The 15311-nt window shown below is 38.7% G+C and overlaps 2 protein-coding genes across 2 annotated transcripts; one reads left to right on the top strand and one right to left on the bottom strand.

The window, feature by feature from the left end:
• Nucleotides 1-659: 659 nt before the first annotated feature.
• On the bottom strand, nt 660-8267 carry kifbp (kinesin family binding protein). The gene is made up of 13 exons (XM_010732359.3): nt 7734-8267; nt 6933-7031; nt 6278-6357; nt 6008-6066; nt 5646-5770; nt 5295-5388; nt 4972-5084; nt 4378-4527; nt 4122-4196; nt 2885-3047; nt 2526-2700; nt 2260-2445; nt 660-2017 (listed from the first exon to the last, which is right to left on the bottom strand). The coding sequence occupies exons 1-13, from the start codon at nt 8250-8252 to the stop codon at nt 1879-1881; spliced, it is 1977 nt and encodes a 658-aa protein (XP_010730661.2). The 5' UTR covers nt 8253-8267; the 3' UTR covers nt 660-1878.
• Nucleotides 8268-12118: 3851 nt separating this feature from the next.
• mpc1 (mitochondrial pyruvate carrier 1) lies at nt 12119-15311 on the top strand. Its single transcript, XM_019253821.2, has 5 exons — nt 12119-12328; nt 14057-14060; nt 14318-14414; nt 14560-14692; nt 15274-15311. The coding sequence occupies exons 1-5, from the start codon at nt 12258-12260 to the stop codon at nt 15296-15298; spliced, it is 330 nt and encodes a 109-aa protein (XP_019109366.1). The 5' UTR covers nt 12119-12257; the 3' UTR covers nt 15299-15311.

Genomic DNA, 15311 nt, shown 5'->3' with positions numbered 1-15311 from the left:
TTTCAATTTAACCATGACCTTAGGACACATAATGGTCACTATACTGTCACCAGACACCAGACTCCACTGTTGGCAACCATGCATGCAGTTTTTACTCAACTGCACAATGTGGTAAATGTACACAACGACATGCAACACTGTAGCAATATAGGAAAAATGCAAGACACAGCTGTGGGGGATGAACAAGATAAAGACAAAAGATATAGAATATATACTCTAACTTTAATAGAACATCACTGCACTCTCAAAGCCAGTTTAAGAGAAAATTTAGGTTTAATTGGCATAGTTGTAGACATTTTCCTGCATTAAATTTTTTAATAGAGTGGAAAAAAACTCATCTGAATCACTAACTGAGACAATTATAGCCTTTTACTTTTACAGTGCAGGCAGTGTGTGGCTCTGGGACCTGTAGAGAGAGCAGACCCTCAAATATGGGCTGGGTGGAGAGCGGGCCATGGAAAAGGCAAACCCATGTTTTTGTTTAGGTATTTCTGTCATATATGTATCATGTATGTATGTTGATGTTGTCATCATGCAATCATGCAACAACATGATAGAGTATATGGTAGCTGGTACAGTAACTTGTGCCCACCTTACACCACTGCATTCTATCAACTTGTCTTACACCAGCTTGCAAATAAAAAAAACACATATCGGTATTGTGAGTAGTAGGCATGTTTTACTTCATTTGTTTATTATCATTACATACAATATCTACAGAAGGCTGATTCCTTAGACACAAGGAAAAAAATACACAAATTCAACTGGATTACACCGGCATCATGCAAATTATGGTGACTCATAAAGACTGTCACTGGGATGGTTGTTTCTGACAGCTCACATAGTTACTATCTGTACCTCCGCATGCCTATTGTTAACATGATTATACTAATCCTTGTTGCAGTTTGTTTCACCGTCAGAGAAATAAAGTAGCTGAACAGAGTATTACTGTGCTGAAATAAGAGTTAAGGTTACTTTCCTGTGGGCTGATTTGCTTTGCAGACAAACAAATACTGTATACAGTAATCAGAAAAGGCATCCATCTTAACACAGACAATGGACAAACATGACAGAAGTACTCAAGACTCCAATAATCAGGACTTAAGAGAAAAACAATTAAACTTTTTCATCGGAGTGATGGCTGCTGGAACAAAATGATATGCAGCGAAGGGCCACAGGTCGGATTCGAACCCTGGGCCACTGCTGAACCTTTTTTTGTACATGAGGCGGATGCTCTACCAACTGAGCTAATCAACACCCCAAACAAATAGATTTTTATCCCACTTTGTTCAACACCATATACTATAAACCTCCTTCCAGAAGGAAGAAGCTCAAGCACTGTGCAGTGAAACAAATGAGTCGTTATTTCAAATTTCTGATGTGCAGGGGATTCAGATGTGACCCACTAATCAGCCTGCTTGACTATTTACAAACTAATTCAGAGAGTCTGGATCGGTTTCCACATCATGACATCAAAAGGAAAAGATACAATCGATTCAATAACTAATTTCACTTGACTCGACACATTCGATTAATTTAATTCCACAAAATTAAAACCAATGAGATTAACAACAGAAGGCAAGTATGAATCAGTGTATACATTTTCATATTCACGAAGAGAGTATATCTGATGTGCTATCTGAACTGAAAGTAAATTGACCACACATCTTAGTACACAGAGGAGAGCACATACAGTATGTACAGTGTGTAATGTCAAGCAGCATGCCCTCTGCACAACAAAAAGGCCATCACCGATACAAATAAGCAAGAAGGTCAGTCAATCTGCCATCCATCCAGTAATTGTTATACATTGACTATAAAGGTGGTAAATATAAATACAGGTTTATTGGATGGATTATTAGATAACAGTGGTGTCCTTCAGTTGTTTGTAGCCATCTTTGCTTTGAGGCGGTTGATTTTGAGAGGGAGCAGGCCCACCATCTCTTTACTCAGCTCCAGCTCCGTCTCCACAGCAGCTGCTGCCTCAGGGTGGGTCTCACAATACTCCGCCACATATCTAGACAACAGGTGGGGAATGAAAGTGATGGTCAACACGTTGTACACATAAAACAGTGGCAGTGGGGGAGCATGTAGACTACAGAGGACACTCCTTGTTCCATTCGTTTTAACTAATATCATCAAAATCCTTTTCTATTACACCATATACATTCATCTTACTTTCCATATTCTTTATACTTCTATGTTAACGTCAAACTGTTACTGTCAAATACTTGAACAACACCAAATACATCTTCATACTTGTAGTTTTCCAGAGACTTGTTGAGGTTGTCCAGCTGAGCAGAGAGTAGAGGGCTGATCAACCGGCTGTGGAGTCGGGCCACTCTGAACCGGGCTACCAGAGCTGGTCTGAGCACCTCCTCCTCCAGATGCTCTGGAACCTTCCCTTCTGGAGAACACAGAGAGTCGAGGAACATCTGGAAGTATCTGGAGAGGAAAACAAAAGGATTTAATAAATGTAGACGCACAGACAGACACGGGTGTGTCACATGCACATATACACTCACTTGGCAGAGGCAGAGCAGAGACTGTTGAATTTCTTAATGGTGTGGTTATCTAGAGACTGTGTATCTGCTTGTCTGTTGGCCAGCGTCAGTTTCAGGTCCATCATTTCATTGTAAATCTCAGCCAACTCAAACATCAACTGTCTGCGAATCAATAGGTAGTACTGAGCATTCAAGTCTGTAGAGAAACAGTGAGAATCACAGAAAGTCAGATGAATTATTTAACCCTGCATGGATATTCAGGTTGAACACTGACATGTTATGTTGTTTTTATCTGTTTCTTTCTATCTCATAAAAATTGTTATAAGACGAAAGTTTCTTCGAAATAAAACTGCAACTCAAGAACAATGATAGAGTAGTACCGTTGCAGATTGGCTCTAGCATGTCAACTCGTCGTTTGTGCATTTTGCAGCGCCGCTCCAGATCCTCTTCAAAGAAAGCCAGGCCCCGAAACAGAGCGCTGTGATCCTGCAAGATCTCTATGTGGTCTGTTACATAGCCGTCCATCTGAAAGTACTCCTTGGCCTGCGAGAGTGAGGGAAAGGATGGAGAGACAGTGTTAAGCAGTTGAAACAATTCATTTGAGTTAAAATGTGTAACATGTCTGGATGAAGAAAATGGATTAAGGGGTGCTTTTCCAATCAGAACATTTTTATGCTTCCCCACAAAGCAACGTTTTTTACTTTTGTACTACTAATTTCTCTCATTGGCCTTCAATACAAAATTATTCTGGAGTCTGTCAGTGACAACAGCTTAAGCTCATATTCATGACATCCTACATGTACATTTGGTTCTTGTGATCAGTATTTAAAGACAACGTTATCGTTGAGGACTTAAGTGGCAATAATGTAAGATGGTCACAATACCAGAATTTTAAACTCAATACAATATTAAAAAAAACAATACTTGATACCTTTTCAGGTACCACAGCAAAAACAAAAAGTCCCAGGCACCAGTTGCTGTCACCCTTTTAATTCTCCACCTTCTTTTAGCATTTTCTGCTTTTCCTTCTCTTCTACTGACATCAGCACTGACCAGCTGTGATCACTGTTACTTTATTTGTTCCCTGCCTGTAAAATAAATGCTGTGTGCGTGTATTTAGCATAATACCAGATAACTTGTCTCTCTCTCTCTCTCTCTCTGTCTATCTAGTATTATCTGATTGCCAGTAGACAACATGTCGAGTTAATTGATCATGGATGTTGTTATTCTGATTGTGGATCTGTTTTTTTTACATTTTAACTTTGGATACTATTAAATGTATAATTAACAGAACGTAATGTTTTTAAACACAGAGCACTGAAAAATATAGATAGTATTCGACAGATACTTTCGGCAACTCTACACCAGTGCAGTTGAAAAAAATATGCAACCATCTGCTTAGTTCCTTCAGTGATGCCTAAGTTAAGTCATTTGTACTGTCCGATATCATGTACGATATCTGCATGGGCTTTACAGCCCACAAACCGCACTGGGAAGAGACCACACAAGCTCAAAATCATCTGTTTTTATTGTATGGTCTGATTTTTGCATTCAGATATGGGTGTATTCAGCCCAATTCATGTGTGTGTTGTGTTTGTGCATGTATGTTGTGCATACCTGTTTGACATAATTTTGTCCCACCAGAAAAACACCTCTGGCCTCAGTGAAGTCCAGTGGGGACAAACAGCACACCTGGAAGACAAAAAGCAAAAAGCTCTGATGATACAGTGATCAGAATGTATTTATTGTTAAAATGTGTTGGTTTTGTGCTTCTGATTTATGAAGTATTACTGTAATAATAATAATAATAATAATAATAATAATAATAATAATAACAATAATAACAACAACAACAACAACAACAACAACAGACCTTCTCTTCTAGACTAGCAATGGAGTCAAAGGTGTCTTCAGAGCCAAACAGCAGTGCACTTTTCCTGCCCTTCTCTTCGTCCTCCTCCTCTTGCCTTCTTGCTCTCTTCAGCTCTTCTTGACGATCTGTATCCAGCTCCCCAATGTTGTCCTGGTCAAACACACGAGCATATTTAGCGCGCGCACACACACGATGCAATTATATAGATCTAAGCACAGATTCACACAAGCATGTGGGCAGGTAAACAGCAACTTATGTAGGTAAACAGAGATATGTGAGAGATAGACACTCTACTTGAACAAAGATGTCCATTAAGGCTTAGTCATAGCAAAAACAGGAGAATTAATTGATAATCCATAAAATTATTTTCTTTATACAGCTACATTTTTGGTGCAAACGCCTATGTCCTTAGGTCTTTGCTGATAAAGCGGAAACTTTTGCGGGCGGCGCTCTTTCCTTCAGCTTTGAGAGGTGTGGACTTGTATCTCATGACTTTGGACTTGAGTCACATGAATTGTACTTGAGTACAAAGTTTTTTTTTATGAAGAGCTACACACACAAAAAAGTGCACATACACATACAATGTTGCAGTACCTCTAGCAGCTTCTTAGAATCCTGAAGGACGTTGAGACAGTATTTGATCCAACATCTGGCAATCTCTGCTCTCTTCTGTCTGAGCTGTTCCCTGCGGTCACTCTCTGTCTCACCTGGGTCAGAGAGAAGGAGAAAAACATGTCAAGATATGTCAGGAGGCACGGACAGCAGACATATCCTGAAAGAGGCAAAACATGGAAGGGAGGGATTAACTGTAGCATAACTGTAAGTGATTAGAGGAACAGAATACAAAGGAAATTAGCTTACCATTACACTATTTTTGATATACTATATATAAATACAAAATTTGGACTTATACTTACTCTCCTGTGCTACAGCCTCAGAAGGAGCCTCTCCTGCCAAACCTGATATGACAGTAGCTGCTGAGAGGCAATGTCTGCCTTCCATGTATCGGCCCTAGAAATCACATGTACACAAACACACACAGACACACACACTGTTACAATATGTCATCATTAAATATTGATCATTACAACCAAAGTTCTTGCCATGTAATAAGAATAATTTGACTGAAATAATTTAACTTCATGAAAACATTTAGCCAAGTAAAACAGATGTATTTCCTTTAAACGCATAAAACTATTTTAAAACATGCTAAATCCTTTTATATGTGAGGATTTTAATTGATTGTTTTCAATCAATCTATGGCCTACCTTAGTGATGTAATACTGTGATAATGTAGCAGCGTTCAGAGCCCACTCCATTGGACTGAACTGATTTAACTGTAACTGTCTCTGCAGGGTAGTGTGGCAGTAGGTGGCAGCACGCTCAGTTTCACCTGGGAGATATTAACTACACTTATTACTATCATCAAATAAAGCAATATGTAAACATAATAAGACACAAATACCTCTAAAATCAATGGACTTCAAATGATTTTGATAAACGTGGATGTTGATGGTTAATTGAGAAGTTCTCTATACGTCTATATTATACTATACTATAATTGTCTTTACATACATGAAGTATGTAATTTACACAAACCAATAAATCTACTGTAAAAAATCTGACTTACCAAGGTTTTGATAGACTTGAGCAAGATAGTACATGGTATGAGTGTAGGCCAACTCAAACCTGAGAAAGGAAAGTTGGAGAAAGAGCGAAAGGAAGAAAGGCTATATGAGGAAGGCAGAACATAGCAGAGAAATATAAGAATAAACCCAGGGTTTGCTGATAAATTACCACTATCATGCAAAGTTTGGGGCAATAGTATTAATATGAACAGGTAGGAAGTCAGCAAATGTGCATTTGTGTGTAGGCCTTCTGTTTGTGGATATAGGAGTACCTCTTGGTCCTTTCCTGGTGCGTCGGCAGCTTCTCCTCAGAAGTAAAATACTCTGTCATATCAGTGGGAGGACTCCCATCCTGAAAAACACAACAACAAAGGGTGTTGATGAAGAGCCCTAGAATTTTTCACTCTCAGCCATGTTGACTCCACAATCTCGCCCTGCTGTTGCATAAAAACTAATAATAATAATAATAATAATAATAATAATAATAATAATAATAATAATGTCACTTCAGTTTGTCTTTTTGAACGCAGGTGTCAACACAGCTAAGCGGCACACATTTACAGCCAACTCTTACAAAACCTTTTTTTGCTAACTGCTGCACTGTATTCATTCATTTTTCCTTTCTGAATTTGAGAGTAGGAATCAATTTTACGCACGATATAGTGGCCTAAAAACACAACTAACCATTAAAAATACAACTATGCAGCGCCCTGCCTTGACTCCTGACTGACATTAAACTATGCTTATATAAAACTACATCTGTTGATGTCGATGCAAGTGTCTATCATGATCATAATTGCCATATAATTGCCAGATGATGGACGAATTGTGAGACAACAAGCTAGATAATCACACAGCAAACTGCGAGGTACATAGTTTGTCTGTAGCCCTCCACTCAACACAGAGCAGTGACCGTACCAACCATACCTCCTTCATGTAGCGTTGATAGATGGACTCTGCTGTTTCGAGGAATCCCTGAGCTGTCTCTGTCTCATCCCGGCCTGCCCAGAGGATGCCCAGCTGGTTCTGATAACACAAACACAGAGCTTTATAATCATCCTGATGGATTTAATGGGCTGAGTATTGTTAATAACTGTGAACTATCACCAATAGTTCCACATGTACGCTGGCGCAGTGTGTAAACTATGCACAAAAACTAAGGACGTTTGTGTTTGGTGGATTTTTTCTTTGTTGTAACAATGATTCTTGGCAATACATCTTAAACCATTGGAAAGCCGCATTTGTAAGGAACATGAATCTGTGGGACGAGCAGCAGAGCTGAGTTTTTCTTTGCTCTTGATTCTTGTTTGGTGGATTGGATGATTGAAGACATTTTGGCAATTTAACAATTATTCATTTAACAAACAGGAGCCATACACAGCCACACATGGCTGTTCATGCTGGTCACACATATAAATAAATAAATAACCTACCAAACACAAACAGACAGAGGGTGATACAAACTGCTTCCAACAGTCCTACAACGTTTCCACAACGCTGCGGCAACGTCAGCAAGTGACGTTATTTAACATTTTTAATTAGATTAGGTGTTCATTAGCTGACAGGCTTGTTTTTATTAAGACATTTAGATTCAGGTTAACGTTAGCTTTGGCCATGGCCTGTCTGTGTGTGACTCATATCGGATACATTTGAAACTGGCAGCTAACGGAAAGCCAACTGACATCCAGCTGTGTGTCACTGTTAAAGCTGAAGCGTCGTCAACGTTACCCTGACATGGATAAACAGCGACACGTTCTCGGACGTCACTCTGCATCTCCCCAGCTGTTTCATGCAGTTCATCAGATGCTCCTGTCCGGCTGAGAGCTCCTCTGTGTCAACATGGTTAACGCCCAGATAATACTCCACAGCCCCGAGTTTAGCGGCCCGCAGCCCAGCCGGCGAGTCACCGCTGAAGCCCTCGCCGAACCCGTCCTCCCTCTGCCCGTCCACCGGCGGTTCTGCCGCCCGCTGCTCGCTGCTCTCCGCGCCGCCGTCCTCATCACCTTCCCCAGCCTCGAAACTCTTCAGCGAGCAGTATATCTCTCTGAGGAGCTCCCTGGCCTTGTATTTAGAGCGGAACAGGTCATTTTCTGGATCATTTCGTGATTCTACATCAGTAAGGTTTTGGGCGTTGGTGAATTTGTCGCAGATAGCTCTCCACTCATCACTGCTGAGAGACGCCATGTTAGTCTTCTTCTTCTTCTTCTTCTTTGGAGTTTTACGGCAGTCTGCATCCTTATACGCCATGTTAGTCTTCTTCGTCTTGTTCTTTTGATTAGGCAGCTAGTCACCACAGCAGCGCATCACTGCCCTCTACTGTTTATTATTGACCACAGCAGCGCATCACTGCCCTCTCCTGTTTATTATTGGCGCTGCTGAGTAAAAACAGTCTAATCCAGCTTCTCACATTTCTTTTAACAATGAAACCCTGGAGCATTTGTTTTTTCTATGTCCCACTCAGGGGCGCCGCCAGGAATTTTGGGCCCCATGACAAAAAAAAAAATCTAATTGGGCCCCCCTCTGCACAGCTGTTGTCACCACATCTCTAGGACCTAACTATCCCATCAAAAGCTTTACATAACTCAAATTAAAGGCTTGCAACTGTTTTGCGTCTTGTAGTTCAATACTAGTACTAGCACAATATTTACTGCTGGTGATTTGTACATGCATGCAAGTCTGCATACAGTATGCAGTGCAGTTCACTGTTTGATGCAAGATTAAAAGCCACCATAAAAATGTGCTAAAGGCCATTTTTATTTAACTTTTACTGCCCAAAACACATAAAAATAGAGAGATACTTAATTTCATTATTGTATTCGAAATATATATACTTAATGATGATGGTTTAATGATTTTATTTTGGTATTTACCTATTTTTTGGGACACCTGTCAGTCGAGGGCCCTTGGAATTGTCCTAACTTTTCCCCCCTATACAGCGCCCCTGGTCCCACTACACATTGTTTTTGGTGCGATATAAAAAGTTGGATATGTTTAAAAAATGTAAGATATACAGCCATTCGAATTATATGATATTATCTTTTATTTTAATCATCCAACCATGTCTGTTTCTGACATCATAAATGTTATTATACTCTTGGGTAAATACCACATCCATTGTTGTTTTATTAATGAATTCAAGATATTTTCTTCATCACTTAAAAAGCTAAACAAAAAATTGAGCCTATATATTTCTCGTCTCCTACTTTTCTAAATCATATTTAAATTTAAATTACCTTTCGCTGCTCTGTTTATGTCGAACTTGTATGCCTGTATTTTATTTATTTGCCTCTATTTTATTTGTTCTTGTGTTTTTGTTTAATGATTCCCCTAACGGTTGTTTGCACTCAACACTGTACTATTTTTTCTCTCTGTATTGCTGATAGTATTGTCCTCTTTGAGAGTTTGTATTCAATTTTGGTATTTTGCTGTAAACATTTTTTTACAACTTCCTCCTTTGAAGCAGCCTGAGGGGCACGGAGCCCTAAAGTGCCAAAAGGTAATTTTTTTTTTTTTTCTTGCGCACATAATAAGAAAATTTACTCTAAATTCATATGCATCTCCTCTGATTGTCATATCACAATATGAAGACACTATAAAACTATAAAAGTGCAGGTCACTACACTTTAAATGATTGTTGATTTAGATTTTTTTCTTCTCCATTCTTTTAAATTCTTGATCTCCATTAATTCAAACTTTTTGTCAAACAAACAAAGCCAAGTTACAGCAGGAACCCAACGTCCCAAGACATCAAGACATAACATTGCTTAAACATTGCACTGAGCAACCAAAATTCTCCAGCATTCATTATTGCAATGCAACATACAAACAAGAAGTGTGAATTTCAACTTCTTTATTTTAGATTGTATTTTTTCTGCACAAGCTATACACAAGATACATATTTTGTGCGCACAAGATTAAAAAAAAAAAACAACTTTTTGGGACTTCTGGGGCTCCATATAAGTGCATGATGGTTGAATAGTAAAAAAAAAAAAGATATATAAACTTAGATAATGAAGTTTGTTCTGTGTTGTTGACTTTGGAGTTGCTTTGATACAGAGGTGTTCACGTTTGCTCTCTGCTGCAGTGAAAAACATTTTCAAGTTTTTGTAAAACGTTGTTAGTAACTAGGCTTATCCTGACCATTAAAATTAATATATAAAGGTGTTTTCGCAGCTGAAGGACATCACAAACCCTCTGCTGGACGCCCTGCAGTTTGCCTACCGGGCAAACAGGTCAGCGGATGATACAGTAATCAGGATGTCAACACAGTCAACACAGATGCTATTATCAAGAAGGCCCAGCAGAGGTTGTACTTCCTGCCCAAGCTCAGGAAGCTCAACCTGCCTAGATAGATAAGATACTGTCAATTTGACAGTGTCAATGTCAAGTTTTCTTGTCTGCAATTCAGTTGCTTATCATTATGATTAAATTAAACATCCATAAATATGCTTTTATTACATGCTTTTATTGTTTTATTGTCACTCAAACAAACTGATTTTTTAATATTTTACATAGATTTTTGAACTTGAAAATAAGCATTAATGAATGGATTTCAAGTGGGCCTTATGGACTATAGAGTTTTCACTTTCCACAACAAATAAACAAAAAAGCCCCAACAAAAACAAACTGTGGTGCTGTTGTCTCCCCAAAGACCTATAAACCTGGTGTCATTCTGGGGGGTTTCGTGAGTAACATGGGAACCTTTCTGCACCATTTAACACATATTCTTTCTGTAGTATAATATTTCTAATTTGGCTAGTCTCATCCAGACAGACGGCCATTTCAGACACAGTGTGTTGAGGAGGACATAGAGTAACAATAACAGTGAGCGAGCGCCGGCCTCGATAAAGCTCTTAATCAGAGAAATAAAAAGTTATTTCATGATTGTTTCACAGCGGTTAAATTCAGCACGTATAGACACGCCCACAGCAACCCACCTCAGCTCAGCTCACCCCCCCAACCTGCTACGAGTCATAAAACTCCAGTGTTATTTAAGATTACATGCAGTGGAGCAATAGAATGGGTGGAGGACATGACGGACAGGAAAAAAGCCACATGTAGAGGTTAATTTTCAGCATTCTTAAGCATTAAAACAGGACAGAAAAAAAACATCAGGAAATATTATATGAATTTCTGTTAAAAACATCCAGAGTAACACAACAGGGGAGGGAAATGATGTTCATGTGGGTTTCAGCGCATTTAGGAGTACAAAGAAATGAAAAAGAAGACAAAGTTGCTAAAGAGGCAGTAAAGAAAGAGGAGGTGGAAATGAAAGTAAAATTATCAAAAGCAGGAGGAAAAGATTTAATATGGAAGGAAATTGTTATGAGAATTTTAAAGGAAGAACTCTTGAATAATGAGGACTGGATTCAAAGTATCAAAGTTTAAGTTGAATTTATTATTCTTGTACAAGAAGGAGCATTTAACAGTGCCACACAAGAGAGGTTACAGAGGAAAGGCTCCGTGAAGAGCCTTATCAGTTGATTCTTATACATTTTTCTCAGGATGGGCTGTCTCTCTTGTTCTTGGACTATTTTAAAAAAAATAATTTCTCTGTGCCAGCCTCAGTGAACACCTGGCAGAAGAAAAGAGCGGACGAGATATGCAAAGAACTAACACACACACACACACACACACTCTCCCTATGAGAGTTAAAACAACTGCACCCCAGTATACTCCTACTTTTGTATAACAGAAATAAACAATCAATGGAAACAACATATATAAATTACAAAGCAGGAGAGGTAGGGTGTTATGGAGACAATAGAACAAGTAATCACAAGAAGAATAAAAAATATGGCAGAGTAAATTGAATAATAAGCTTAAGACAGGAAGATAGGATAGGAAAACATCCAACTGGTCAGTGTAGCTTTGGGGAGAGGGAGACAGTGGAACATGTGATTACAGTGTGTCCCAGATATGAAAGAGAGAGGGAAATGATGAACACATGATTGCGGAAGGCAGGAATAGTGGAAAATAATTTCAAGAATATAGCAGAATGTGGACAATCTAGGGAAGGGAGGAGGATCATTATGGGATTTCTTGTCTCAACTGGGTTAATTAAAAGAATACAACAGAAGAGGAAGTCCAGCAGATGGCGCTATATGCAACCGCCAACAAACACCAAAGAAGGAGGACGCCAGTGTTATGGTTAACCTGAGCGGTCGTCCTCTGAGTTAGCCCGTCAGTCGCCCTTCAACACACAACTCGTGCTCTACTCGGCTATAACAGACACCGAGCTCACGTCAAACCATGGCGGGGACAGTTGCACGCAAAGCTATTGACCACTTGAAGAGCAAAGAGTTCAGGGATTATTTGACAAGGTATGTGACGTTATATGAAGCTACCAGCTTTATCGCCTGTTAGCGCGCATGCTAACGCAGCTAGCTGGTGTCTCGGTTCAACGTGCGGCCCTGGTTACTGGCGACCTTTACGTAAAGCAGCTGTGACCGTAGTTGAGAAAGCCGTTGAAAACAGGAATACAAGACGAATAAACTATAATTGTTTTAATATTGTAACATTAATAATTAAAAAAAACAAACAAAGAGTCATTCGTGAGGATGTGTCTTTATGTTTTTAACAGGTGTCGTAACTACGACTACAGACTCATTCGGCTGACGGTCGCCAGTTAACACGGTCACTCGTTAAGCCGAAACACTGGCTGTCGACTCAGTTACAGCTAGATTAACGTCCTAATCTGTGCCGCCAACGTTTTGACAAAACTCACAGCACATTTTTTGCCTTCAAGGACGACTGTCTGTTTCGTTAGTTGCGCTCGGTTAACTTGTTTGTCTAGTTCACGAGGTTGGCTTTAAAAAAAGTAGAAGAGTGTGTGGATGAACTCGACTTTAAAGAAAACTTAAGTGTAACTACGTTGGAGAAATGTGTTGACAGTTGTTCAAGAGAAAATAATCTCCAAGCGAGGAAAGTGGGTCGCAAGGAGAGATGTGCGTCCTTGAAATATAGAGTAAAGGCTAAATTGTGACACACTGACGCAAGAGCTCATATTTGTTTACTGTGTGCTATGTTGACTGGTGTTTCTTTGGCCCTCTGAAAAACAAAGGTTATTTTGGTGGGGTCATTAAGTTTACCAGCTTGTGTTAGGAATGCTGTGATAGACAGTTTACTGTAAATGTTTTAATCCCGGTACTAAAGTGTGACCCCATTTATTATAATCTGACTAATGTGGAAACAAAGCAAGACAATGCAGATGTTTTCACTCCCTGCAGGACCTGGGTGCTTTGTTAAAGGTCCAGTGTGTGTGATTTAAGGAGCATTTCTTTGCAGGACTTAATACATAATTCATTGTTTATGTTTTAAGTAGAATCAGAACCACTTTAGTTTGCCAGGTATATGTGCACACACGAGGAATATGACTCCGGTTACACTTTGCTGTCGTAGTACAAACATTAGACATAGGTACAGTTAAAAAAACAGAACAGAGGCCTTGACAAGTAAACGTAGACATAAACAAGAACAAAAACAAAACTGTGTACATATATAAAAAGGTAGGTGTATGTATGTATGTGTGTATGTATGTATATATGTGTGGTGTGTTGTTATATATATATATATATATATATATATATATATATATATATATATATATAATATATATATATATATATATATGTGTGTGTGTGTGTATATGTATATATGATATATATATATATATATATATAATATATATATATATAGTGTTGTGTGTGTGTATAGACAAGAATAAAATGTATTTATTTATTTTACACTGAATGGGAATGTGCATTGAAATGGTGCGATGGAGCATAGTGCAGGGGTGAATAGTAAATATACAGTATGCACAGTATATATAGTGTATAATACATAATATAGGAACTGTATAATTGTGCAATATCTCAGTGAGAGTGGGTCCGCTTCCATGGAGTCCGCCAATTCTGTGAATTACTTGAAATAATGGTGTATTTTTGGTTGAAGTAGCTCTTGTGTGACCTTGGTTATATCAGTATACTTATCTGTATTTATGTTTTCTCTTCTATGTGGGCCCGAAAATGAAAAAAACAAACCTTCACCAGCACGGTAAGTACCCATATGTTTTGTCCATTCTTCTGTCTGTCACAATATCTGTTTCTATATGTGACATTTGTGACTGTCGACTGGTTGGTCTGTCTTTGATTATTTATGAATATAGTCAGTAATAGGCCTAATAATTAGAGTGTGTGGATCATTTTCCATTTTAATTTAGTGTCATGCATTTTTGACAATCAGTACTTTTTTAAAATGGCATTTACAACAATAAGAAAATATATTTTGTTACTTTGTGTGTATCTATACAGCATTTCTGGGGGCCTGTAGCAAACTGGGGTCTTCCTATAGCTGCCATCTCAGATATGAAGAAGAGCCCTGAGATTATCAGTGGCAGGATGACTTTCGGTAAGACATGCTGACCCATTGAACCACGCTGAACCATTGTATTGTTAATTACTCTATAGTGGTGACAGAACTGTGTGTCATGTTTGAGCATGTAATAAAGACAACGGTGCTGTATTGAATTATTGCCTTTTTCCCGTCCCTTCAGCTCTATCCTGCTATTCACTGCTCTTCATGAGGTTCGCCTACAAGGTGCAGCCACGCAACTGGCTCCTGTTTGCTTGCCATTTGACCAATGAGTCGGCACAGCTAGTTCAGGGAAGTCGTCTCATCAAATACAAGTGAGTAATAATCTATTCTCTTGTTTTTTGTTCTCGTTTTTGTCTCTGTGAATGGATCACGCATCATGAAACATTGTTGGCCAAGAGTTTCCTGCATAATCTACAGTTTTACCTGTCCATAGATGGATTCATTCTGTTTCTGTGAAACATTACAGCCGTTATCTAGGTGGCTGTTAAAAAATATCCTGTTCTAAATACACTAAACACACACAAACCTTGTACAAACAGCTCGTTCAGTGAACAAGTTATTTTCCCATCAGTGGCTACCATGATACAGTCTACTTTGTCATGTGTCTGTGGTATAAAAAAATGTCATCCTGTTTTGTTTTTGCATGTTATTTGTGATGACAGTAGTGACCAAAAATATAAGTGTCTTTCCTGTTTTTCTCAACCTAGTCCTTGTTTTGCCACCGTGACTGTTGACCCAGTTCAGCATTTAATTGATGACTTAACTGGAGAGCAATATTATCAAAGTGAAGGGCTTGATATGATAGTGATATTTAGATAATATGATGTAGGTTGAAAATTTCTGAAATGATCATGAAAGATCATGACTGTTATGTCTGTCTATACTATTTCAGCATGGAGAAGAAGATGGGATCTTAGTGCCAACAAATGG

The sequence above is a fragment of the Larimichthys crocea genome, chromosome VIII, assembly GCF_000972845.2.
Source record: "Larimichthys crocea isolate SSNF chromosome VIII, L_crocea_2.0, whole genome shotgun sequence".
NCBI classification, from domain to species: domain Eukaryota; kingdom Metazoa; phylum Chordata; class Actinopteri; family Sciaenidae; genus Larimichthys; species Larimichthys crocea.
This window is presented reverse-complemented; position numbering and strand designations above follow the sequence as displayed.